The following is a 26,172-nucleotide window of genomic DNA, read 5'->3' on the forward strand; positions in this document are numbered from 1 at the left end:
GGTTGCCAACTTTTTTTTACTTCTACTCTATTCTGTGCACACGCTTTTCAGGTACAGATACTTCTGCCCTTTAGCTGCCCATTTATTTTGATCCATGTTCCTGAGTTTTTCTTCAAAACTAGTAGCGGTCTGCGTTTCTCTGACTTCAAACGAGGCCCAAACGATGGCACCTTGCACTTCCTCATTTGTGCTTTTGCTGTGGGCTCTAAAAGCTAGTCGCCCTATCGATCTCTAGTTAACTTCCAACACCAACAAGATATCCGATAAGAAACATAGAATGGCACTTGCGAACGTTAGCGCTGGCACAATTACTCCTTTTTACAGTCCATGGAGCAGTCATAGTTATTGTGCACCCAAAGTGCTCTATGTTTTTTATTGCAGCATTCCGCTTCCCCTTTAATTTCAGCTTATTCTGATGGGTGCGGGAATAAGGAAAGTTTCCTTCGTTTATGTATACGCCGAGGTATTTATGCTGCTTAACTATGGACATGACTTGCGGTTGAATCGACACCACGTAATTACTGGTGTCTTCATTAAAGATCATAATTCCCAATTTCTCGGTGCTAAACTTGACACCTAGATTTGTCGCTGTATTGCCACACATATTCGCAAGTGCATGTAAAGGTTTTGCATTGTCCGCTAGTAGCACTATGTCATCCGCATAGATCAGTGCGGTGACCGTCTATTGGACCATTTGTTCATTACGCATGTGTGATAAATCAAACCCTGATTCACTGCTTGCCAGTCGTTTTAACATAAATTTTGAACAATGCGCGTGCTAGCCCCGCCCACTCGATAGCCTAGTCCCGCCGCCGTTGTTATTAAGAAGCCAGCTGTCCACATTAAGCGCCGCCAGTTCTCTTTAAAAGATAAGTGACAATATGTATATATATATATATATATATATATATATATATATATATATATATATATATATATTCACGAGAGGAAAAGCCAGTCACTCAGTTCTAAGCGAACGGCCGTTTACAGTTCGTGCTACCACGCACACTTCTTCTTCTTCGACTTCTAGCGTAACTAGTGCGTGCCATTACCCCTCCCTCCAAAAAAAATAAATAAAGTTGGGGAGATGTTAAATGCCACAAGGAGAAAATAAATAAAATGAGAAAGACAACGGACGTGACGACAGGGGCCGCATCACAAAGTTTGTGTATGAGAGTCAGCGCGAGTGGTAGAACCTCATCCTGGTAACGTGAACAATGTCAGAGGAACGTGGTCTACGGGAGTGGTGCGAAGTGTCGGCTGGAATAACTTCGTAGTTGACAGGACTTAGACGACGCAAAACTATGTAGGGTCCAAAGTATCGGCGCAATAATTTTTCTGACCGGCCTCGTTGACGTATAGGGGTCCAAACCCATACAATATCTCCCGGGTTGTATGTGACGTCTCGATGGCATATGTTATATCGACGAGCATCTTGACTTTGTCGGGATAGAATTCGTTGCCGTGCAAGTTGCCGCGCTGCTTCGGCACGCTGAACAAAGGCGTCTGTATCTGGTGCGGTAGGTTGAGACAAAGTTGGTAGGAGCATCACGTCGAGTATAGTGGTGACGTCGCGTCTGTAGACCAGACGAAAAGGAGGAAAGCCGGTGGTTTCTTGTAGGGCAGTGTTGTACGCGAATGTCACACACGGAAGCAGTTCGTCCCAATTTTTATGATCCGTGGCAACATACATGGATAGCATATCTGCAATCGTTTTGTTGAGACGCTCAGTTAAACCGTTATTCTGCGGGTGATACGCAGCTGCCGTACGGTGCGTTGTTCCGCTCAGCTGCAGAATATCTCGGACCAACTGGGCAATGAAGGTCGTACCACGGTCTGTGATGACGACAGCGGGAGCACCATATCGAAGGACGATATTTTTGATAAAGAAGTTAGCAACATCTGAAGCAGTAGCTCGCTGAACGGCTTGTGTTTCGCAGTATCGATTGGGGCAATCGGTGGCGACAACGATCCAGCGGTTATCAGCCGAAGACTTGGGAAATAGGCCGAGTAAATCCATCCCGACTTGTTCAAAAGGCGAACAAGGAGGTCGGACAGGCTGAAGCAGACCGGCTGGTTTCAGTGGTGGAACTTTGCGACGCTGGCAATCTCGACAACTTCTGACGTACTGCTGCTGACGTATATTGAGCATGCTTTCTTTTATAAAGAGTGCATCTAACAGTTCTCGCAAATTTCGCTCACCACTTGTTCCCATATATACGATATGCATGACCGCTAGCATATCTCCCTTGTTAAGAAACGCAAAAAAAGTTGATTGGAGATTTGAATAAATTGGGCGGAACAATTCTCTATTCGAGAATATGAACCTAGGCGAGCAATAAAAATTGATTGGGGCGAATTGCTTGATTAATACGCAGCTAAGAATCTAAATGTCGGCTTCACAAGTTTTTTGTGCTTAGCGCTGTGTGCTTGTGCAATGTAAGCCCCTGACCTTTTCTGCTGTCTCTGTATAGTTGGGAGCTGTTCTTTCAATATTGCACGCGACACAATTATGACACACTTTTAGCACCCGTATGGGCCATTCGTGAATATTTAGGTCACGGATCAACAAGGCTAAACTGCAGACCAGATCTCCAGAAAAACCCAGAACGAGCTAAGCTATCCGCTGTTGCTTGAATGATGTTTTGACGCTTAATTATGTTACACAATTGTGGATACCGCCTGAATAATTGAAAATCTTTTTACTGTAGGGACCTTATATTGCTTCATCTATCAATCCCACTAGCAGAAGTTTTCGACAAATCCTTTGAATTTTTTTTTTATTCCAGGATGGTGCCCTTTGGGAAGTAACCTACGTGGATTACATAAAGTGCGCCTATTAGAAGTGAGCTTCTTTCTGTATATAAGACAGTTTTCATTCACAATAGGAGTGAGATCATTCCTATATGTATTTGAATCATTATAAACTAAACTACATATATCGCGACATTTGTTTCTCCTCCTCCTTTTTTGTTGTGCTTGGGGTTCTCAGTGATACTGATGCGCTTTGTGTTAAAATTGAAGTAGATATAGAAGCCGAGTTGCTGTATCTCTCTTTACTTATTTGCTCCTCTATCACTTCCCGAGCAGCGTTGCCTTCCTGACACCCTGCAAAGGGCGGATTGCGCAGCAATCTCGGCGGCGTTCTGTGGAGAGAGAAGCGTAACATTCAATCAGCTGCCACGGCGATACGAACGCCGCCCTTTGCCGTTTCCTTCGTACGTTGCCATCGCCGCCCCCATGTTTAGCTGTGGTTTGGACACAGAGCAATCGTGAACTGCAAAAGATTGAAGCTTAAACGAAGACTGATCCTTTGAGCGTCCGCGCGAGCACGAAAGCACCTTGATGTTTCCAACGATAACGTCTTCAGCGTTCAAAGGTTTTTGAGGCCTATACCATGTTGTCCACATTGGTTGCACTTCTCGCACTCTTCTCGGCCTTTCTTTTTTGGTACGTACAGTTTCGTTGTCCTCTTTATTATCCCAACGCGTCATGTCGCGGGGCATTTTGCTACCGTACATTTCGTTTTCTATTCATTTCTTGCTACCCTTTGCGCCGAGCTGCCGATATGAGTGCTAACGATGCTGGACGTGATGATAGATGAAGACAATGAAACATGAGATGGAAAAGCAATACAACCCTTGACTACGCTAGAAGCACTTCCCGCAAGTTGATATCTTTAGGTAATTAAACAGGTGGTTTGGATCTTTGTGGCGTTATTCCAAAAGCAATTGACTCCATGCTATGTTCCTTTTTTACTGCCAACATTAAAGTGTCTATGAACTGGGCGTATTTGAGAGCCTGAGAATCACATTATATAAGGCAGTGGCTTACATACCTTCAACAACATCTATTCTTGGAGCAGGACGACCCCAGCTCACCGTGCTCTTGACGTTTGCCTGTCTGGCCACTTGAACACTGATAAAAGCTTCTGGAAATTGGTTATGCGTTACGTTCCAAAACCATGATCCGAATATGCGGCGTCACATTCAATTGAACATGTGTGCTGCGTGAAACGAAACGTCGCTACACGTGAATGAGAGTTATGCTAGAAAATATCACAGTCATAACGAAAAGCAACAAAAATGTGCATAGCTAAGCCTAATACCTATAAAGCATTTGGCTATGTAAAACAGACTCACATACACACGCACACACAAGCATACGCGCGCGCGAAAGAGTACGTTGTGTTACAAGAATGGTTTCCTTGTCATATAATGCTAGCTAATACTTTCAAGCATGCGTCGTCACATTCAAGTGGTGACTAGTGATGCGGGAAACCGATTCTACTCGTTGGGTGTGCATAGAAGTTGTGAATTGGGATATTAAATTTGAAATGAACTTACGTTATAACAGATTCCGACGGTCACGAACCATGGTCTGGGTTTAAGAAGCTGGTTTCGAGCCTTTGTGCCAAACTACTTGACATCTGCCCCAAATCACTCGAAAGAGATCATCGAATTGGTGAACTTAAGCCTCGTAGAACAAGTACACATCTACAGGTAAATTTCCCATCATTTAAGGTAGGCTTTCCTGAGGATTGCAGAAAAACTGAGGGCATCAGGCATCACTATCTAAAAAGATTGCTCAGGATATGCTAGACGAAAAAAAAAAGCTTTTGCGCAATTTCGCCACGGGTTACAAAGACAAGTGATTTCATATTTGCCATGATGTCTTGTAAAACATATGTATGATGATTGCACTAGTAAAGTAGTGCAGGAGAAATGACGCATCACACGAAACTGTCTCTTATTGTTAATTGCCGAAGCATTAGCAACAAAACAGCAGACCCTGACAGTATTATTCGCAATATTAAACTATCTGTACTCATTGGTACAGAGTCATAGGCTGAATATGATTCCGCACATACGCACGCAGGGGTCGTGTGTTCTCGTTGACCATCACATTGCTTCAGGTGAAATCGAGATAAACCGTAGTTCATGTGAGGTGGCCTGGTGCCAGCTGACACTTTTTAAAGGAGTAATCTGACAGTGTGCTCTGTTTTATCGACCAGTATCAAGCTCGAGTGAAGTTTTTTTGAGAGCATAAGGGAAGCAATATTGTCCTACGACGCGATCGTAACCTCCCTCATTTCGACTGGTAGCAGTGGCCTCCTTTTTCCGCAGCAAACAAAGCCTCGAATGCTCAAATGGCTTATTTCAATAGAAAGGGGGTTCGGTCCCAGTACTCTCCTGCTACTCGTTTTGTAACGAAAAGTTTATTATCTCTCTGATCCTAGATAGAGGATGGAGAGGAGACGGAAAGGTCTCTTCTCCATCCTCACGTTACTGAGCGATGTTGAGGGGTCAGGCGTGCGCTAGCCCAATATTGTGCGGTCAGCAGGCTTCCGTATTTTCTGACAAGTCTCTTTTCTTTCTCTCTCTGAATCAAATAGTCCTGATTGTGAGTTACTACAGCTTTTGAAAGACACCTCAATGAGCGGCAATGTTCTGTACATTAAATCCTTCCATATGCACCATGCGGCCGGTAAGGTTGTATTTTTTGTTGGGCCATCAGTATGATTACTGAACATTAGGAAGCCTCCGTTCTCAATGTGTGTTGTTTATGTTGTTTTTCTTGTGTTATAAAAACATAAAATAAAAAGGCGATGCATGCCACGCGCTATTATAATGAGTGTAAGCGAAGCATTCATTGCTTATGATGAACAGCTCTGCTCCTACGTAGTGACAATTTGCAAGTAGAGTTAACGCGGTCCAGTTGCAGACATCTTTACAGGGAAGCGCCTCGCTCAACATAATATTGTTGAGTTTGATTATGCACATTCCACGCATGGCAACGATTTAACCACAACAGCGTGAAGATCGCTTAATGACGACGACGCCACAACGACAATAGCATGATGAGACTGGAATAACAACAGCAAAAAAAAGCAATGGAACAACCACAGTGGCAAGGAGACGACTACATGACGCCATTACAATCGAGAGAATGGCCTGACGACGATGTTGTTATGATGATAGCATAACGATCACGGAACGGCGACGTTGGAGCAACGAAGATGTAATGACAGTGATGGCTTGACGACGCGTGATGCCGATCACATGACGACAGTAAATAAAAGCAGATGGAACGACCACAGCGGCCTGATGACGCTATAATGCTGACAATAGCATGACGACGGCAGCGTAACGACAACGTGATATCGATACTTGCCTGATGTCGACGGCATGACGACGAAAGCGTGACGATGGGATGATGGAACTGGTATGACGATAATAAGATGATTATGCTAAAAGAATTGCAACGTATGTGGACCACGGTATGACGATGTTGGAACGACAACGACTTTATGCAGATCATGGAACGACGACGACCGCATGACGGTGAATCTATGAAGAAGAAGCAGACAACAATGGCATGGCGATGAACCGGTGACGACGCAGCGATGACGATGGCTGAAGACGGTAGAAATATGACGATGTTACAGACACTAAGGAATCGTGTCCATGGCACAAAGGCGACATAGTAAGCATGACAGCATGACAATGACGGCGTGTTGGCGTCAGTGCTCACGTCAGCACGTTACGTGCATCTCGTGCCACTAAACGCCGTCGCAATACGCATTATATCTAATGTTTGCACTATGTCCGCTGCTAGCCAATCGCCCAAGGTTGTGGCCATTACGCACCAGGGATGACAATGGTACTATGACGACGACGTGAAGACGATGGCATGACTGTAAAGGTAATTGACGCTAGATTGAGAACGAATGTATATCCACGATGGCGTGAGAACGAGGACATAAGGACGTCATGTCGATGCTGGCCTATGCTAGCAGTAGCAGCATTAGCAGTAGGAGACGCGGGAACGCCCAAGGAAGAGGAAAAGAAAGCTTGGCTTTGAAATAAAAAGAAAAACAAGCGTATAATATCCCGTTGAGGAAGTAATGTTGTTTGATACCTTACTACGATGGTTATCACCATTGTAGTGACGTACAAAGACCACCAGAAAGTGGGACCTACTCCATGTTAGGGAAGTAAGGTGGGAATTACTTTGGAACTGGCAATATAGGGTGACTCTAGCAGTCTATTTTGCTCTTGGATATTAAGACACATAAACCAAAATGATTCTAGCTTTTGTAAATGGGTTGCGTCTCACATTATTGACAATTAGACTTGAGCAGTACAAAGAAAATATAGACATAAAGCGCAAGAATGACGATGCACCGTTACGCAAGGCTCAAATCAGACAAAAGATATGCAAACTATACGAACATCTTTCACTTCGGAAAAGAGAAGCTTTTGTGAAGCAGATAAGTAGATGTTATAAAATTGCCCATTTCTTCGTCTTTGAAGCAAAGGAAAGTGGGGCGCGCTAATGTGCTACAGTGTCACTGTGCATCGCAGTGTGACGCACACGGTGATACTCTCAAAGAGCTAGTTCTTGGCACAGTAGAAGTGCACGCGCGATTGTGGCCTTATGTTTGTTAGAGCATTGGTCTGTTACACTGAGGGACGTGGGTTCCACTGTGGGGCACATAATTGATTTCTTTAATGCATGAACTATTCGCATGATCAACTACGGTCATGATAGTTCAGTAGGGTTCGCAAAGCAAGGTGAGTATGAAAGGCGTTTTGGGTAGGTAATGCCAAATGAGGGATCAATATTGTTACTACATGTAATATGCCAACGTCAACAAAGGGTGGCCACAGAAGTCTTCTCAGCAAATGGGGTCACTGAAACGTACTTTGCCAACACAAATAACTTGTGCAGAAACCGTCGCAAATGATTCTCAAAGTATGCGAATCGCTTTCCAAATCCGCTGAATTATCTATGAAAGTCGTCAAAAGAGAGCGAGCATTGGCTGCAGACATCGCCGCGGACACGCCGGTGCTTCAAACCCCTTTGGACTAGGGGACATCTACAGAGAAGATGTTCAAGCGTGGTGACACAAAGCAAAGGGGTATCTCTTTTCTGCCGAAGGTCCCTTGCGGAAAGGGTGATGTTCGAACTCACTTATCGGCCTAAAGGGAAGTCCTCCGTGCGCAACTCTCAACAATACAAAACTTGACGTAACACAGTAGGGCCTTATTTATAATTTTTATGCTTGCTAAAACGAGTTTTTAGTTAGCAGTGACTCAATTTGACCGATACACAATTTTTCGAGCGTTTTCGCAGTGGGAGTTAAAAAAAACCGGTGACAAGGGCTCTGGTGCGTTGCTTACTGAAAACATAAACGTGACCACGCCGTACGTTGTGCCAGCGGCGAAACTCGTTTTGATGAGGGACCCTTCTGCCTAAAAGAAAGGGGTTTACTTGCAATGAATTTAGTTTGGCCTTGTTTCAGGGGACATAAGGCAGACATTGTACATTGGGTAAGCCCAGTCTGCGGGTCAAGACCTCGAGAGATGCTGAAGGTTCGCCCGAGCAGCTGTGTGCAACTCTTCGCAACAAGGTCATTGGGATTGCGACTCAAGGCCATACAGCCCGAATAGTGCAGCCACCGTTGAATCGCCGGTTTGCGAGTGCCGGCGTCAAAATAAATCAGAACCGGCGTGCTCTTTATTGTGTTGCATCACCCAAAGGAACTGGCGCCAATGGACGCGTCCGGCATCACTATGTCAGTGAGTTGGCTGCCGTCCATTCTGAATATAACAATGGGTCAGCAGAAAAAAAACGACAGCTTCTGTTATAGGGTGAACTAATGCAAGTGACAGAAATGTTTGACCCTTTAACCCCCAATCCCGATCTGTGCTCGCCATGGGAGGTCGTACCGGCATTTACAATGTCGAGTCACACTCGTTCAGCCCGACGTTGCGTTGCTCCCACTGCCAAAGACAAGTTACGGTCCGCATTGAAGGAAAATGTTGTCAACAGCAGCTTTAATTTTTGTTTACTTTTTATGGAAATTACAGACATAAGCCAATCAAGTAATGTGTTTTCAGAAATAGAATGTTACATATATAATCATGACTATGAAAAAGAACTCAGACATTTGGTACGTTTTCTGGAAGTAATTCGTTGGGTTAAGGTTAAATTTGCACTGAAGCTCGTCGAACTGTAGCATAAGATTACGCGGGGTCGACACATTGGTGCAGCGCTGCACTTGACGAAACTGGGCAAACAGTCCTCTTAAAACGCTGCCGTGATAAGGAGTAGCTCGATTGTGACTCAAAAGAAAAATTCCGAAGAACGTCGTAACAATGGTTTTAGGTGCTGATGCTGCCTGCCACGGTGAGGAGCACGGAGTAGAGGGCGTTCGCTATGGTGCAGGCAGCTGTGCTTCTGGAAGGCCCCTTTGCCCTCTCTACTGCAGCAACTGCTTCTACAGTCTACAATCTCTTATATAACTTGACAGCGACATCATGCGCCCCTTTGTTCAAGTTTTTTACGTAACTGCATCGAAGCATCTTGTAGCAGGCGTAGCCCCCTAACAGTGGCACAGAACAAATTGTTCATGCTGGAGTTCGGAGGGATGAATGCTGGAAATAAGTGCTAGTTCTCATCATGCAGCGCAGCATGCGTGAAATGCTGATAAATGTGTGCCTGCATTTCCGGCAAGGTTTTGCCCCAATATGCGGGCATTTTAAAGCTATAATCTGGGTAATCGAGCATCAAGCGTGTGCAGTATGTCTCATATGTATATAGTAGTCTGAAAGGGCATTCAATTGAATGTCTGTTCTTAGGTGCTGATGGCTGTATGGAACAAGTCGTCGGTGTGAATGGCGTGAATGGCGTTGTCTGTGGGAGAAAACGTCGTATCGCTTGGCAGTTACGGTGTTGTTTGCGACGTGGAACTTGGTGTCACATGGCGCAAACTTGCAAACTGACTTTTATTACGGCCTCTTTACTACATGCGCTACACTCTCAAAACACTTGCAGCCTTCGGGACGTATATTTGTCCCCCAACGATAATCACCATCTGTCTTACTTGTGTTTCCTTTTTTTAAAAACGCTGCGCTAGCTACTTTCCTGTCGAAAATAATATGTCACTCTGATAAAGCGCATGCTGTTCGTGACTTGGTATTACCAGGCTCGCGGCGTTAAAGAAACAAAATGCGGGCAATACAGATGACGATTATTGTTGTCGGAAAAGATAGGTGCCGAAGGGGGCGAATATTGACAAGATTGTGTGCACTTCATTTGTACGCGACTTAAGAATCATCGTAGCATAGACGTTTTATATCACACACTAGAAAGAAAAGCAACGTGACTTCCGTATTCATACACATTCCGCCACTCTAGGCTACAAATATGCGCATGATTTCATAAGAAATTGTTCAATTCGCTGCTAACAAGTAATATTCTGCAAATTTAAGAACTGTTCTGCGTTTTCTGGGAAGTTCCCTGTATGGACAAACATCTAAAGTGAATAACTGTAGATGAAATGTAAAAAAATGGTTAAGAAACAATTTTGCACATTTCCTTGCGTCAAGCACGCAACGTGCAATCCACCGGTCGCGAGTAGATGTCGAAATATTCTCCGATAGTGTCCTTTCCTTGCCACTCATAGTTGCTGGCGCATCAATATAGCAAATTTGATTGTAGGCATAATGGCCGGCACCCGAAATGCGCACACAAGTCATTGCTCACTGAATGGTGGTTTCGTGCCGTGGGCCCCTGTCGTGTCACCGCAATGCTTTAGCGCAGGTTACCACGAAGCGTTTCTGGCGCACCATGTGAAAGTGTGGATGGCGAAAAGAATATTTCACGCGTCATTCAGCTCCCATACGCGAACATCACTTTCTTATCTTTCGCCGCGTTCTCAGGTGGGTGCGACGGACGTTCACATTTTGGAATGGCCGAGGTGTAGCACATCTGAGTTTCTGGCAGTACCTCCGCTTCGTCTACGACATCTACACCAAGGTAGGATATGTCACAGGCAGTGTCCTTTTACAGGGCGCCATCTTGCGGAATGAAGCATGGTTATCTTCAAAATAGAAAACCGTATCCCATAACCAAAGACCACATAAAATTTAACAACTTAATAAATACAAAACATAAATAACAGCTTAGACAACATTAACCTGTTCTGGAACCCTTTACTCTGAGCTACCATATCATGCCAGCTGTAAAACGAAAGGTACGTGTTTCTATAAATATCAGGAACACCCTCGCAAATAATGAGAATATTATGCGCCGGGCTTTAAACAAGAGACGCAGGACAGCTTCCGAAACATAACCTAATACTAGTTGGCGTTAAAAAATTTTTTATCGGTAGGAATTTCAAATAACAATTGAAAATGAAACTCAAGCGATCAAGAAAGCCAATACATGGAAAATTTATACGCGGCTTTCACCGTTAGTTACTTTGACAAAGCTGGCTTCAATAAAAATAATTTCAGAAAACGCAAGTGTCCAAAACTTCAGCTTGCTCGCTTGTGAATCACAAATCTGCTTTTCGTTGCAAGGTGCTCTAATTACCGTAATATTCAGGTTTCATAGTTTATCCAAGTACTAATTACGAGGAAGTTCGTTAAAATAACTGCAGTAATGATTAAAAGGTCGTAGAGCGAGCAGGGACGGCAAACGGGCCGGTGCGCCCACACAATTGGGGAAATAAAGTCCAGTTGGTCATACTGAAAGAACGAAATATTGCAGGTTCCTATGCACATAACTAACACATATGTACATGCAATATGTACATATGCAATATAGGCCACAAGACCACCCGAAAACTTCTCTCTGTTTTCGTGGTTTTCATGGCTAGTGCGAATGTTACGTTGTGGCATGATGAATAAATCGACAACCTTACCTTGCAAATTGTTTGGCGGCATCCACCTGAACGTGGGAACATCACCTTGTATTACTTCTTCCTTGCAGCCCGTCAACGAAGTAATCCGCCGTTCCTATAATCGATATGGTCGTGTGTACGGGTAAGTAAACGTTGTACTTTTTGTTTTCGTTGTCAACAATTTCGTCACTGTGCGAAATAGCTTACGGGAGCTTTTTTCGATTAGGTTGCCGTGGTAAGGAACTATGTTTAAAAAGCGTTTGCCCCCCTTCCTTCCTTTCTGGGGTATTCACCTATAAGTTCTTACGATAAAACCATTCGTAATAGAAGAGGCACGATAATCGTGATATGGAACGTATTATTAGCGAAGATGGCTAACGAAGAGGTAACAGCGCTTACGAACTCAAACCTTTTCAATTCAGCCCTTGATTCTTGGGGGTCGCTTATTAAGGCATAAAATACTTTTACACACGGATCTACTGTCATAGGGTCAACTTACTAGAGTGTCATAAAAAATGGGATGAAAATGAGAGACAATGGGTGCTTTTCAGGAAGGCCTCAGTTTCGCAGAGTTTGGAATCTCCACGAGCACTGGGGACACCTTTCAATGAATCATCTACTGCTATAAAAACATAAAATTCCTCCCCAAAGACGCCTGCAGTTTTATTGGCTTATCTTCATTTACTTTTGCGTTATCATCATTTGGGCGTTACCTTATGGGCGACCGAAAAAGGAGGAGTCATGTGGCTCCTTATTTTGCAGATATAAGCACCTGCAATGTTGAGAAACGTTGCATTCCAACGGGGGACGCAAAACCTGTCTCCCAACGACGTCGCAGGTTGTCCCCTGCGCTGCGCGCCCTCGTCAAGAGTTTTATCAAAAACCTCATCGATGCCAACATAGTCCGGTCTTTTCGGAGCTCTTGGGCTTCACCGCTGGTCCTAGGAGCGAAGAAAGACGGGATAAGGGGCATGTGTGTCGTTTATCGACGGCTCAGCGTAGTAACTGAATATATTGTTTGACCCTTTCCAAGGATATGAGATGCCCTGCAGGCGCTCACCGGGAGCAAGTACTTTTCTTTCATGAAGGTGTCTGGTTTTACAGCGGAGCTCTATATGGCTAGGTTCTGAAAAAAAATGCGTGCGTTTATGGAGCCGTGTAGATAAGGAATTTCTCCCTGTACGTGGGCTGATCCCCAAGATAGTGCAATTCCGAGCCGACCCGCGGCAGAGGTGAAGCAGACTTTAAGCACCCCGTCAACTTGCAAAGTTCCAAAAGTTCAGTGAGTGCAGAATCATCTTGAAGCACGGATGCCCAGCCACGATTATTGCAGATGGCGGCACTCAAATGAAGATCCGTTTAATAACTTAGGTGCAAATACAACCCGCATCAGATATTAAGCTCGCAAGGACAAATACTACACTTTGACTCGCATTGGCTATGTCTACCTCGGCACCACCTTCTGTGTGTCGGTGTTAAAAGCGCTTGCGTATCTCCTTTGCTTTCCTTCCGCTCTCCCGTGCTGGCAGTCCCGTAAGCGTGCTGCCCGTCAGCACCGCGAGGCGGGAAGAAATGCGAACCACCCATGTGGCCCCGATTCCGCAAACTTTGAACATTTTACCACAGCAGCGACCAGGTTTCAGATGGAGTTTGTTGGAAACCAATTTTGTGTAGCGTGTGTTGTGTGTGACTGCTTGAGGTTTTCAAGTGATCTCATAACCATTACTGCACTGAAGGACGTTGACCAATGCACGTACACCTTGGCTACGGTAAAGCAGTATGTGCCCTCGGAGTGCGGTTACGTGCGTGTCGGTTCTACGTGCCGGGATTCGTTAGTAAATTGTGTCGTGCTGCATTTTGCAACAATACATGGGTATGTATACCCCCAGGTGCCTTATCATCTTCAGAGGTTCCGCATAGTGTAGGAGCGACTAGTCGCATCTCACCTTCCATTTATGTCATACATCATTTGACGCTCGGCAATGGACAGTTCAGCATTAAGGGACCCATCTACAGATCTTCGCTGGTCATCAACCTTCATAGAGTGGAATGGAACTGATTTTTTATCAGATGGCCATGCGTACAGAAGACATACAGATGACGGCTTTGGTTACACCTTCAGGTATTGATGAAATCCTACGCATGCCATTTAGCATTAAAGGTGCTCCTTTCACGTGTCAAGGAGCTGTGAATACCGTCCTTGATGGAATTAAGTATGACAGTGCCCTCGTCTACATGGATCATTGCGTAGTCTTCAGTCGGACGTATGAAGACAACGTTTCACATCTGATGGACATCTTTTCAAGGTTACAGAAAGCAGGTTTGAAGTTTAAGCCAAAGAACAGTTTCTTCTTTTGCACTGCTGTTAATTGCGTTGGACATATTGTCACAAAAGATGGTGTTCTGACCCATCGAAACTGGCCGCAGTTCACATATTCCGGCTTCCTTGAATCGTGCAGAAATTCCAGTCATTCAGAGGGCATATGTCATGCTTAAGGAAATTTATCCCTAACTACAGCGTTATCGCTGCACCTCTACCATCCCTTCTAAAGAAGAATTCTGCTTTTTCCTGGGAAGAGGATAAGCAAGTGGCCTTTGAGACATCAAAACGCGAATTCTGTCAGGCGTCTGTCCTCAAGCTATTCTTGGAAAAGCCAAATTTGATGTGCGGGTGCACACAGATGCATCTGGTATGGCTTTAGGTGGTCTGTTGCTGCAGAAGGATGAAGAGCGACGGTATCACCCTGTGTTATACCAGCGCAAGGCACTTAAAGACGCGGAGCTCAGTTACTATGCGACGGAGATAGATACCCTTGCAGTGAAATGGGCACTCGCACATTTGCGACAATACTTGATAAGCCACAGATTCCAAGTTGTCAGTTACCGCCACGCCCTTTGCTGAATTTGGCGCGCTACAAGGAAGGTCACCAACGTCCTCTCCGTTGGTCGCTGATTTCACAGGAGTTAGATATTGACGTCACTTACAAATGAGGAATTCTGGACAGCGCACTGGATCATTCCTCAAGGACGCCTCCAATTGTTCCAGAAAAGGGCCAAATCTTTTCAGTATCCTATTCATCCCTAAGATACTGTGGCAACATGGGTGGCGAACAGCGTCTGGACGCACTCTGCGCTAAAGTGCTGGATCTACAGAATGGCACGTTGGGCACAGAGAAGCAATAGGAACGGGCCCAAATAAAATTTTGGATGCACAATGAGGAGTTGTACAGGTGAGATCAAGGTCCGGTCAGCAGTCGATCTCTCCTCTGCCTTCCTTTTCAGCGACAAGCTGAGCCACTTCAAGAAATGCATGATAGAAGGTACAGTGGCCACATGGCCCCAGAAGAACATTTGAAGCGCTGATGTCCAAGTTCTGCTCGCCAAACATCTACACGAATGTCAAACGGTATGTGAGTCACTGTGACCTTCGTCAGAGGATGAAGATGTCAACATCGGTATATTTGCATTACTACAACCAATAGAAGAGCACCGCCGTTTTCATACAGTTGGAATGGACATAGTGGACCCTTCAAGAGCGCTAAAGCGTATAAATATATCCCACTGCCATTGACTAATTCACAAAGTTAGTTGAGGCCAAACCCTTGAGTAATATAGAAGCCGCGACACTTCAAAAGTTCAGTGAGTGCAGAATCATCTTGAAGCACGGATGCCCAGCCACGATTATTGCAGATGGCGGCACTCAAATGAAGGCGCGATCTGCTGAAGCTTACCTCAAGCATCGCAGCATCATGCATGCTGCCAATTACGCATATCACCCTGCAGCGAAGGGCTTGTACGAAAGGGCCAACAAGGCAATCAAGCAAATTATTTCTATGACTACCGCCGAAGGAGAAAAGTGGGCCGATGTACTACCGTATGTTGTACTTTGCTACGACACCGGACACCAGGACACGGTTCCCCAAACTCCACTCGTTTTCCTGTATGGCAGAGATCCAGTGCTTCCACTAGACGTTGTTTAGAGCCGCGGAGAACTTGAAGAACTGAAAGAAGAGTCCAGTTATGGCGTGGTATTGCGCGAATGAGTGAAAAACGCTAGAGTGCTGGCGGGTTCGTAAATCGGACGGACGAAAAAAAAAGTAAGTGCTACTTCAACAAGCACCGCAAGGACTTCGTGTCCGAATCAGGAATACTAGTGTTTCTTGGAGCTACACCGTCCGGTGTTAAATCAACCACACCTTACAACGGCCCTCACAAGATAGTGAACAGACTGTCTCCCGTGAACAATGAGGTCGAACTCGCGGATAGCGTGGGAACGGACATTGTGATTGTGGAGAAATTGAATCCCTACCTGAGCCCTATTGCCGACATGGAACAACTTCGTGCTTCATACTAAGCTGCAGATGTGTATGACGCAGTGCGGATGCACTGCAGTGTGTGGTACCGAATAGTGCCAGTGACTGTATTTGCTTTTCATGAGTGAAAATGGGACGACCGTACTTGTCCTTTTGAATAGTCAAGATTACGATTGTTGTTTAAGTTTGCTTATGTTTTGCCAAATTTCTATTTTTCTCTCGCGAATGTTGTGTTGTGCATTTAGCGTTGTATCTAGTCGGGACGACTTGTCTTAAAACCCACAAATGTCACGAGTGATAGCAGACGATGCTTGGTGCCTACGTGCCTCTCGCAATGGCGTGAAGAAAACATCAAAGATCAGCGCCGAACTCGCGCTCGCGAGGGGAGCTCCCCAGGAATAAAGAAGGGTCAGGCAGTCCCTTCCTGGTCTCCACTGTGTCTGGATGCGTCTTATGCCACCCTGGAACCCGTAGAAATCGTTCTAACTCATAAAAATAAAGGTTATTTCTATTTTTCATCATTTGGGCATTATCTTATGGGCGGCCCAAAAACAAGGAGTCGCGTAGCCAAACAGCTGGTGCCTCTCAATTTATTATTACTCCAGGCAGTGCATTAGCTGTGCAAGAAAGTTACAGGATATGTGTTTTCTAATATACGTTTATTAGGCATTTTATGGTAGTTTATAAGCACTTTAAAATGTGTATGATGACCAGAGAATACCCTTTAAATAATTTGCGATTTACTGCATTTTGCGCTGTACCTTCTGGGAGCGGTAGACACACAATTTCTGAAATAAGAGAGACGTGCGGCCGTAACGCCCATCAGAAAGGCATCGCTAGGGGCTTGTGCCATACGTGTAGTGTTGATAGGTAGCGTGATAGCCAGGATATTGCGATATCGCGTCGATAAAAATAAGCGTAACTGCCGCGTAACATTGTCCAGTCTTCTGTGTTTGAAATGAGAAACCGGGGAGTGCATGGTGCGTTGGTGCTGTTACATGCGGCTTATCGGGACATCTTATTGTCTGCTGCTTTCATGCCTTGCCTGCCTCGTACGCTGACTGTCGTCGGGCAAACTCAGAAGTGTGTGAGACGAAGGGCATCTTGCATAACACCCCCAGTTTCCATATCCACAAAAAGTTCTTACGTTAGAATTGTTCGTAAAAGAGAATAACAGCCAACGTTGGTACTGGATATATTATTAGCATAAGCGACCGACCACTGTCAAAGATCACTTACAAACAAAAACATTTGTGAATTGAGTCCAAGATTTGATAAAGATGATACGTGCATTCAATATTTCGATCAAAACCATAAAAAATTACCAAAAACCTTGCAAACGCCTTAGATATTTATAAAATATCGACATGAAAGGATACCGTCTGTGATTCTTTAAGCGATTATGCCATACGGTGATAATTTTCCTGGACACTGTCTACCTCTCTAGCTATTCTACATGTTTCCTTTGCAGGTTCTTGTTTGAAAATCTCGTGGAAGCTCAACAGTATTGTGCCATAAACATTTGTATTACAAATGATTCACCAACAAGCGATATAGCATTTTTTTATGAACCTTACAACGTCGATGCGAACCACCTTGTCAGGCAGCAAAGTAGCACTTCAGTCTCGCAAATACCTGCGGATACCGAAAAATCGTCGGAGCAGGTTGCGATAGGAGTTGGTGAAGTCGGATGAACCACTTGACAAATTACGAGAAAATGCCGTCGGGCTGGTCTGCGTACAGCATATTTCTCATCAAGTAACCAAATCATAAGTTATTCATCATCAACAAACTATACCGTGCACGAATAAGGAAAGGGAGGGATTTTTTGCAGTTCCTACCAAGGCACGGTGCCTACTCTAGTGGTTGGAGATCCCGACATCTTGCGGGAGGTTCTGACCACGAAATTCCAGAACTTTGCAGACAGAACGGTAAGTATAGCGAGAACGCGGTAGAGCAAGTTTCCACGATACCAATCAAGTAAGTAGTTGCACTAAACTATGTATTGTGTTGTTAACAGAAGAAGCTCTCCACTGAGGAAGCATGGTGTCATATCGTAATGGGTCCGCAACGGGTCGACGGACGCTATAGGTTTGAACGTGCGTGCGTACTGTAACATTGACGCATTCAGGAAGGGGGGCACTGACGTTGAAGACCATATTTAATGAAAGAAGAGATAATTATCTCAAGCATCACTCAGGCTTACAGCTAAAATGGAGACGATCTGCGCTTTGCCGCGAAACACCCGCTTCAGTACGCGCGGTCGTTCTGTTATCTGTTATCATCATATTCCTCTTTACGCGTGCTGCGCCTTACGATTAAGCTACCATGGTGGCCATCTTTCCGTCAGTTTTCTTATGTATTTGCATATGTGCACAAGAACAACGCTTACACTGTTAGCCAGCGCCGCACACAGCCATGATGTCAGATGTTGAACATGCTGCAGTGGCAACAGCAATGGCGCTACATCAATTCTGCTGCAGACGCTCACGTCCTCTCGAGCAACGGCGCTCCACCCAGCCAGCACCCCACAAACCACGCGCAAGCACCGGCTGTACCCGCGGGCAACTGTCTGTGGCAATGAAGAAAATAAGTTATGGAGTCAGAGCGCACACAAATACGAGCGCTCCTAAAGAAGGATCCACGTGTCATCCCCGTTAGTTCTGATCTGGGGAAAACAGCATAAACATCTTAATTACAATAGCGAAATAAGACAGAAGCTAAAGAAACACTGATTTGTCTATATCTGTCCCCATCATAGATTTGAAACCTATCTTACAGAAAAAGCTTAGGATTTATTGGCAGTGCTTATGTGAAGCGTATTACTATGCACTTACTGAAACCTCCAATGAGCTGCATGCCATTCAGCCACAGTCAGAAAATTTGCCATCCATAACGAAAATACGACAAAATGAAGCCACCATGGGTCCATGGAGAAACGACCCCGAATATGGCACGCGCTCGTACTTGTTGGTTGGTGATGATCCGCCAATCTCGTAAATGTGGTGTGACCTTGACTGAGCACCACTTGTGACCGGAATGTCGCCATAGGAAGTTAATAGGAAAAAGTACTTTGCTTACTTCACCATCCGCAAATCCACTTCAGTCAGCAGTGTATCTACTCAATTACGTAGTCTTTGACAATAAATCAGTTTTAGTTCTTCTTTAAGTTACGTTCGTGCACTGCATGTTCTATAACCAAACGTTCCGTAGCGCAGTTTCTGTTCAGAGGTAGCTGTTGCGACAGTAGTATTCAGAGCACGTGGTAGTGGACTTTTTCCCCCAAGGGTTCAGGTGGGGCATTAGTGCTACTTGCATATTGTTCAATTTTTATTTTATGATCACTTCGCAACATATATCTTTTTTTTTTGTCCATAGCGCACCTTACTTAGTGTTGTCTTATTGTATGTACACACATATTTTACACATTTATACAGTGATTGATTTTAGTCCCCGTTACAGTGATGTTAAATCCCTGACTTCGTGTACTACTATAAACTCATTGTACCACGTATTTGGTGTTATTTTGCAAGAACTGGCCCTTGCAACTTGAAAACCCACTACTCATATGATTGTCATGGAATGAGCTGCAATTCGTGCAACTTATAAAATCTTCTTGAGATTTGACAGCTACAGCTTTCACCAGTACGAACTCAAAATTTACCACATTTCCCGCCTGTCCTGTCTGCTTTTTCGGGGGCCTCCTATCGAGGACTACAGGTCTGCCCTGTCCCTCGTCCCAACCGTAGGCGTCACGCAGTACATGAAATTATGAATGGGCAATTGGCCAATGAACAGCCGTATATTTAGTTATTTTACAATACTGCAGGCCAATATAGCCCAAGCAGAAGTGGAGTCACAATATAATGAGAAATGAGAACAGATGAAATCATTTCCAACAATACCATTGGGACAAATATTGCAACAATTCTTGCTAACACAATATTCATGAGACAAATGCGGTTCAAGGGCTAAGCCATGAAGCCCCAAAGAAAATATACCAGTTAAATTTTGCTGATTTTTAGTACGAGATAGTCTTCTCACAATGTTAATGCATTGTCAAAGTTTCATGAGTTGGGCTTTATTACACTAAGATGGCGTGCTTTATAAAGTAGGTTGGACATTTATGGGAGTAAAACCTGATGCAAGTCATCAAATGTATATGCTATATTTTGGAGCTTCCTTTATCATAAAGGCTTGCAGAGAAGAGTCAAACGAAACTTTACGCATGCCCGCATTACCTTCTGGTGGCAAAATTAGCACTTTAGCAAGAAATATTCTTTGCTGGGAGGTGTTTTTACTATTCAAGTCTGTAACTTCCCCTCATCGAGTAATGCGGCGGGCTTGAGTGTTCCTTGTAGAAGCGCGCACGATGAAAATACATTATTGATGCAGATCTAGACGCGATATTTTACGATGAATTGAGGTATTCAAGACTAAAGCATTCAGCATTTGATTCAGTGGTAGTTGAAACGTTCAACAGACTGGTGGCACCTCCTCTAGTGACAGTCAGTTCTTGCATTACAACCTTGTTCAATGATTTGCTAGGTGACATTTTTCGTAGAATTTTTTGACCTTTCAAGAGTTGGGGTCCACGTCTGCTTCCCCAATGTGTGTTGCCCTACTTCTTTTGTATAACCCATCCTGATTGGCAGACCAATAAACATTGTCTTTTTTGTTTTCCATTTCGTTCCACCTATCTTAAAATTTGTAATAAAATCACACAAACCTTATCTGTCTTTTTAATTTATCTAAATAGTTTTTTTTATTTGTCTAAATTTACTGTAACACTGCTCACCATTTTATTGACTAAGAAGATAAGAGCAGGGTTATCTTTGTCGGCTGCAAGAAACAAACCGAGAGGAATATTAGGAATGTTGATGTAATCCTTAGTATATTTTTACCTGCAACATCTCTGAAGTTTTCGTAGCCAGCAAAAAAATTTTGATAAAATACAGATAAAAAATCCATCGCGTGTGTTTCGCGAACAAGCACACCCCTCTCTCATACAAATAGGCCCAGCGTACTTCACAAAGTACACCTGCGCTCATTTTATTGCGATGTTATACATATGGACTCTATATAGGATTTCATGCGTTCATCATTTACACGATTCCTTTCTAAACTGACACACAAGCTTCAGCTTCGAGAAGCATATAGTATGCTTGACAAAAAGGTGGTGCATGTGTAACAGCACCTACCATGTTCAGCAATTCTCTAAGTTCGACGAAGAATAGGTCAAAAATTGTACAACTGACACAAAACTACAACGTGGCCGTCTTGGCAGGACCCTTCTAAGCATAATGGCATACTAAGGAAAACTGTATGTCTTTTCTTTAAATATTTGCAAATAAGAAACGTACTGTACTATTAAAGGTATGCTGGACACTAATGGATTAACAGCCTCGCACACAAATTCAGAGACAGTTCCAGTCCGAAAGTGTTCTCGGGAAAAAGCTGCTTGAATGCTTCTTTCTTGACAAATATTTGTTGTAGGGAGTGTTTGTGAGTGTGGCGTGTTGTTCTTTTAATAGACTTTAAATATGAGGACACAGGTATATCAAACTTCCCAGACAATATGTTTCGCAAGAATTTTAGTCGACTTATTTTTCTGCGTACAGGTAATGTAGGAAAGTTTTGTGCACTTATGAGTTCTGTTACAGAATCTAGCATTTTATGTTTACTAAACATACATCTAGCAACTTTCCTTCACAGCCATCTTAAGCACTTTATATGTTTCTTAGTATACGGGTCCCATGCAACGCACGAATCAAGCACCGCGTCTGTGGTGACCGCACATGTAATTCGGCACATCTGGATTCCACGCCTAGCCCTGGTAATCGGTATTTTCCTTGAATTTCATTTTCCTTCTCCTTGGTACTGTTAGATTTCAACTTAAGGTAACAGTTAATGTTCCCTTCGCTTTCCCCGAATTCACTGTCTGTTGGCAGTTTGCATGCTTTTAGGAACTTGTTAACCTGGCAGTTCGATGCATTTTGCTTAACAAATAAAGAGTTCTCAAGTTCTAGAGGCCGGTAAACCAATCAAGCAGGAAGAACAGAGGGACACCGGGTGTGATTCTTGTGCGGTGAACAGCGTAGCCGTGACAGCACGGAAAAAGCATGAGATGGGTACTTGAAAGCATTAAAAAAAATTACGCGTTCCGGTCTTTATACATGATATTTCAATAGGAAATAGTGAAGTGGCACATTATGCTTAAAAACGAAGTGCGTACAGAAATGTCACGTCGTTATTGATATGTCTGCGTTTTAGAAGGGAGCTTTAGCAGAGTAATACCATAAACCATCTGCCACTTCCTTTTAACGCTAAAGCGTTAAAAGGACGTGCCCAGATAAGAGCATTTGCGTGTCGGCACTAATATCATTACGAACTTACTAGGTTATTTTTATCTGCAAGAAATTTAAAAGAAATTGCCTGTGGCCGATAGCACAACTTTAAACATTGATGAGGCGGCCGTTGCTTCTACGAGAAATCAAAATACTTATCTGAATATTTCACATCATTATACTAAATACTATTTTAATTATTTAACTTGGAGTATATATTTCAATCTACGAATTGTAGCTGGTGTGTTTCCAGGGCATAACGACTTGGAACGAATTCTGAGGATTGCACGGGTTTCGAGATGTGCTCCGACAAACTTGTGATAAAAATGCACAGTTGTTCGACTTCTTCATAAAAACCTTGTTTTATGCATTGAAGCACAAAGGTAACTCGAGCGCCGATTCATTTCAACGGAGACACTGAAAATTAATATCTAGAAACTGGTGTTCCTGAGAACTTGTCCCGAGTCGATACAGCTTGCGAACTCACCGGCTATAATTCAGAGATCGAAATATGTGCCATAAGGTAATTATTTTACAAATATATTATTGTTATTAGATTAAATATGGAGTTAAGCGTTTTCATTTCTCCACGAATTAATGGCCGCGGCATCCTGTAGTTTTGCTGAAGCGCTAGAATTGTGCTATCTGACGCAGCCATTTTTGAAATGTTGGGTGGAGTAACAGACAGACAGACAAACAACTTTGATGGAGTCTTGAGAAGCGCCGCACTTAGAGCAGCACCGCGGACTGCTCCCACGTGGGGACGGGGAGGCCTAGCATCACCGCCGCATCGTGGGCTCTCTATACAGCCCGGAGTTGTGGGAGAAACTAGGAACTCTTGTTGGTAGATCTCCACACCTCCTCGGTGACTTGATTAAGTCCTCGTAACGAGGGGCACCGCCAGAGCATGTGTTCTAAGCTGCTAACCGACCCGCAGTCCAGGCAGGTGGGTTCGAAGGCGTCCGGGGCAATACTGCTGGGGAAAGCTAAACTGGGACATGACCTAGGCTGCAACATTCTGAGCATGATTGCCTGAGACCAGGAGAGTTTACCGTGCCGAGGCGGAAAAGCCCGCCTACCCATTTGATATGCTTGGCGACTTCGTTAAAGGTGAATAAGATGTCTTTAAATTCCCCGTACCCATCCTGCAGGCCTGCGTCCCACCAGGCGCGGCGGAGAGTTAGAGCGCGTGCCCAAGAGTGAGCAATGTCATTGAGGTTGGTGAGGGAGTCTAGCTGAGAACCGAGATCAGCAAAATAAATAAAAATATCTGATAAGTAGAGCACATTAGCGAAAAGCCTCATAGAAGACGTTGCTCGTTCCAAATGGAAAAGGAAGAAAATCTTAAATTTTTACTTTTATGGCGGCTTGTGTTCCATGCAGTTAGCACAGACCGTGGGAAGTGACGTTTGGAAGAAGTCCATCTTTAACCTGTCAGGTGAGGAGTGGAAGAAAGCGCGAGCCATCTTCACCCCGGCACTCACCGCAGCAAGGTTAAAAACGGTAAGTATAGAGCGCAATCGCTCACATGGTAAAGCATTAGACAAACACTTCCTCACACTTATGTCTCAGTATAAGCTGTGGCTTAAGGCACTTCCGATTTGTCCATTGAACTTTGTTTACTTGTACGAAAGACAGATTCGGTAGTTTTCTTTATTTAATTACGTCTGATGTTTCTCAGTGGTTTCGGCATGTTTGACGTTAAGATACGTGGGTCATTAAAACGCGGAACCACCAAAATACGCGAATCGCGTGCGTGCGCGTTCCTGCTGTGCGTACTGCATTCGAGCGTGCCTGAGCGACTGCAGATCGGCGTGTTCACAGAAAAAAAAAACACTGACAATTACAATACTCCCCAATCCAATCTCCACCATCGAGGCTCCATCATCAATATGGAGCCTCAAGGCTCCATCTCGCGGTGTGAATTGCCTACACCTCGCTCTTTCGCAGAGGTTGTAAAGTTCTCGCAAAGCGGCGCCTCTGATGGATCATGGTAATTGGTACATACTCTAACTACTGCAATTACAGCGATGACACTGGGTTCAAACGCATACGTGGTTTCGACCTCAGCCGTGTCATCGTGCTGCGCCTGTGACTCACGCTCGCCAGTTGAAACCGTCCTTTCTGCATCTGCTGCCTATTGAGTTGTAGCGAGGATGCGCTTGCGATCTCCGGGCGCGGTGCGTCAGACACATCCAGACACAACTCTTTTGCAACTCCGGCAACTCCGGTCTGCGCAACTGCTTCAAATTCATGGCTGAGTTGAGTGCTGTTTTTTCAACTGTACACAAAGTACTGTATGCCTTCACGCTCACGCACTGTAGGCGTCAAGGACAGCTTCTCTCTGCTTTGTTACCTACACTGACAAAAGCGTGGTAGAACTCCGTGGGGAATAGCCTCGCGTTCACCAAAGTTCGCAGTCGAGAATCCGGTGGGGCGTAGACCATCCCGGTGCAGTGTTGCATCTCAGCGGACTACCAGTGGATGTCGGATCCCACAGTTGCCCGCCCTTGTTAAGGACGGTTCACCCAGGATCGTGGAGGTATAGCGTGAGATTAGCAGTCGGGAGCTTGACCAGCATGAGCGGGTTCATGCAGAGCAAAAGACGATCTACGCAACGACTAACAAAGACGAACCTTTCATTGCATGGTTAGTGAGCGGTAAGCTCTAGAAGCTCCCTCATGGAGAACAACGCCCAGTCAAGCTTCCTCAAAAAACGAAGACTGAAGTCCATTAACGGAGGGGTATTTTATAGAGTCCGGGAGACTGAACGCTCTCCACGCTTGTGGTTGCCACTCGGTGCACGGAAGCAAGTACAATGAATTGTCTGTCACGAGCCCAGCTAAGGGAAAGGCACTGGCGCTCACACACAGACACACAGACACCGCCGGCACCTTCCTTGCGGAAAAGGAGGAGTATGAACGAATGCACACGCTGAACATGCTCGATGAAGGGAGATAGCACTTTGGAACCTAAGCAGACATCAGTGAGTCGTGCGGGTCTGGGGATGCTAGGCGAGAATGCGCGCACAAACGCTAACGTCTTTTCGGCGCTGCGGCCTCCTAGGCATTTTTCAATGCTTGCGGGTGGCTTGGTGTCCTTCACACGTCTGGTCTTTCGTGGTGGCTTAGGCGGCGCGCCTCAAATTATTTACTCACCGCACAGGCCAGTCCCAACAGGGTGCACTGCATGCTTGATGTCCATAGTGAGATATATGCAAGAGAAAAGATTTTACCCACCTCAGACCAAGATCGTCCGTGCTAAAAAATCCAAAATTAAGAAAACGGAAGCGAAGCAAAACTGATAAATTGGTATCAAAGCGGTGTAGCCAGCGTAGAAAGTGAACATTTTGCCGCAACGTCAATCGCGAACACCGTGCAAGTGCTTCTTGAATTCCTACATTACCCATGGATGCAAACTTTAGAGCTACCTGCCACACATTTTGTTGATTTCGGCGTGTTTGGAGTACCCAGAGAAATTTTTCCTTTCTATCTTGATGTGCAATACGTACTAAGAATAAGCTCAATAAAAACAGAAAGATATTTCGTGAAAATTTTATCAGCAATAGGGGAAAGACTCAATGCAGGATACTTTAAGTGGGCGTCGCCCCAAGTGACCTAAGGCTTCGTTTCCAATTTCTGTAAACAGCGTTCATAATATGTGAGTGTACATTTTATTTGCTTTATGTCACATGTGTCACCCCACGGCAGGTGGATATCTTGCATCGGCCTCTCTCCTCTTGTGTCAAACTTCTTCATTGTCCAGTCTTTCTGCTCTAAACCAATAAACGACGCCTGCTGCGAGTCATTGAGTGTTG

At 44.5% G+C, this 26,172-nt stretch overlaps 1 protein-coding gene across 1 annotated transcript in view; it reads left to right on the plus strand.

Annotated features, from left to right (window-relative positions):
• Window positions 1-3,190: 3,190 nt before the first annotated feature.
• LOC142574573 (cytochrome P450 3A41-like) overlaps window positions 3,191-26,172 on the plus strand; it is a 43,185-nt gene continuing 20,203 nt past the window's right edge. Inside the window, exons 1-5 of the mRNA XM_075683623.1 lie at window positions 3,191-3,450; window positions 10,731-10,827; window positions 11,785-11,837; window positions 17,843-17,939; window positions 23,739-23,858. Of these exons, the coding sequence (XP_075539738.1) occupies window positions 3,398-3,450; window positions 10,731-10,827; window positions 11,785-11,837; window positions 17,843-17,939; window positions 23,739-23,858 (420 nt within the window). The 5' untranslated portion in view covers window positions 3,191-3,397. The remainder of the gene's footprint in view (window positions 3,451-10,730; window positions 10,828-11,784; window positions 11,838-17,842; window positions 17,940-23,738; window positions 23,859-26,172) is intronic.

Source organism: Dermacentor variabilis, chromosome 3 (genome assembly GCF_050947875.1).
Source record: "Dermacentor variabilis isolate Ectoservices chromosome 3, ASM5094787v1, whole genome shotgun sequence".
In the NCBI taxonomy this organism is placed as follows: Eukaryota; Metazoa; Arthropoda; class Arachnida; order Ixodida; family Ixodidae; genus Dermacentor; species Dermacentor variabilis.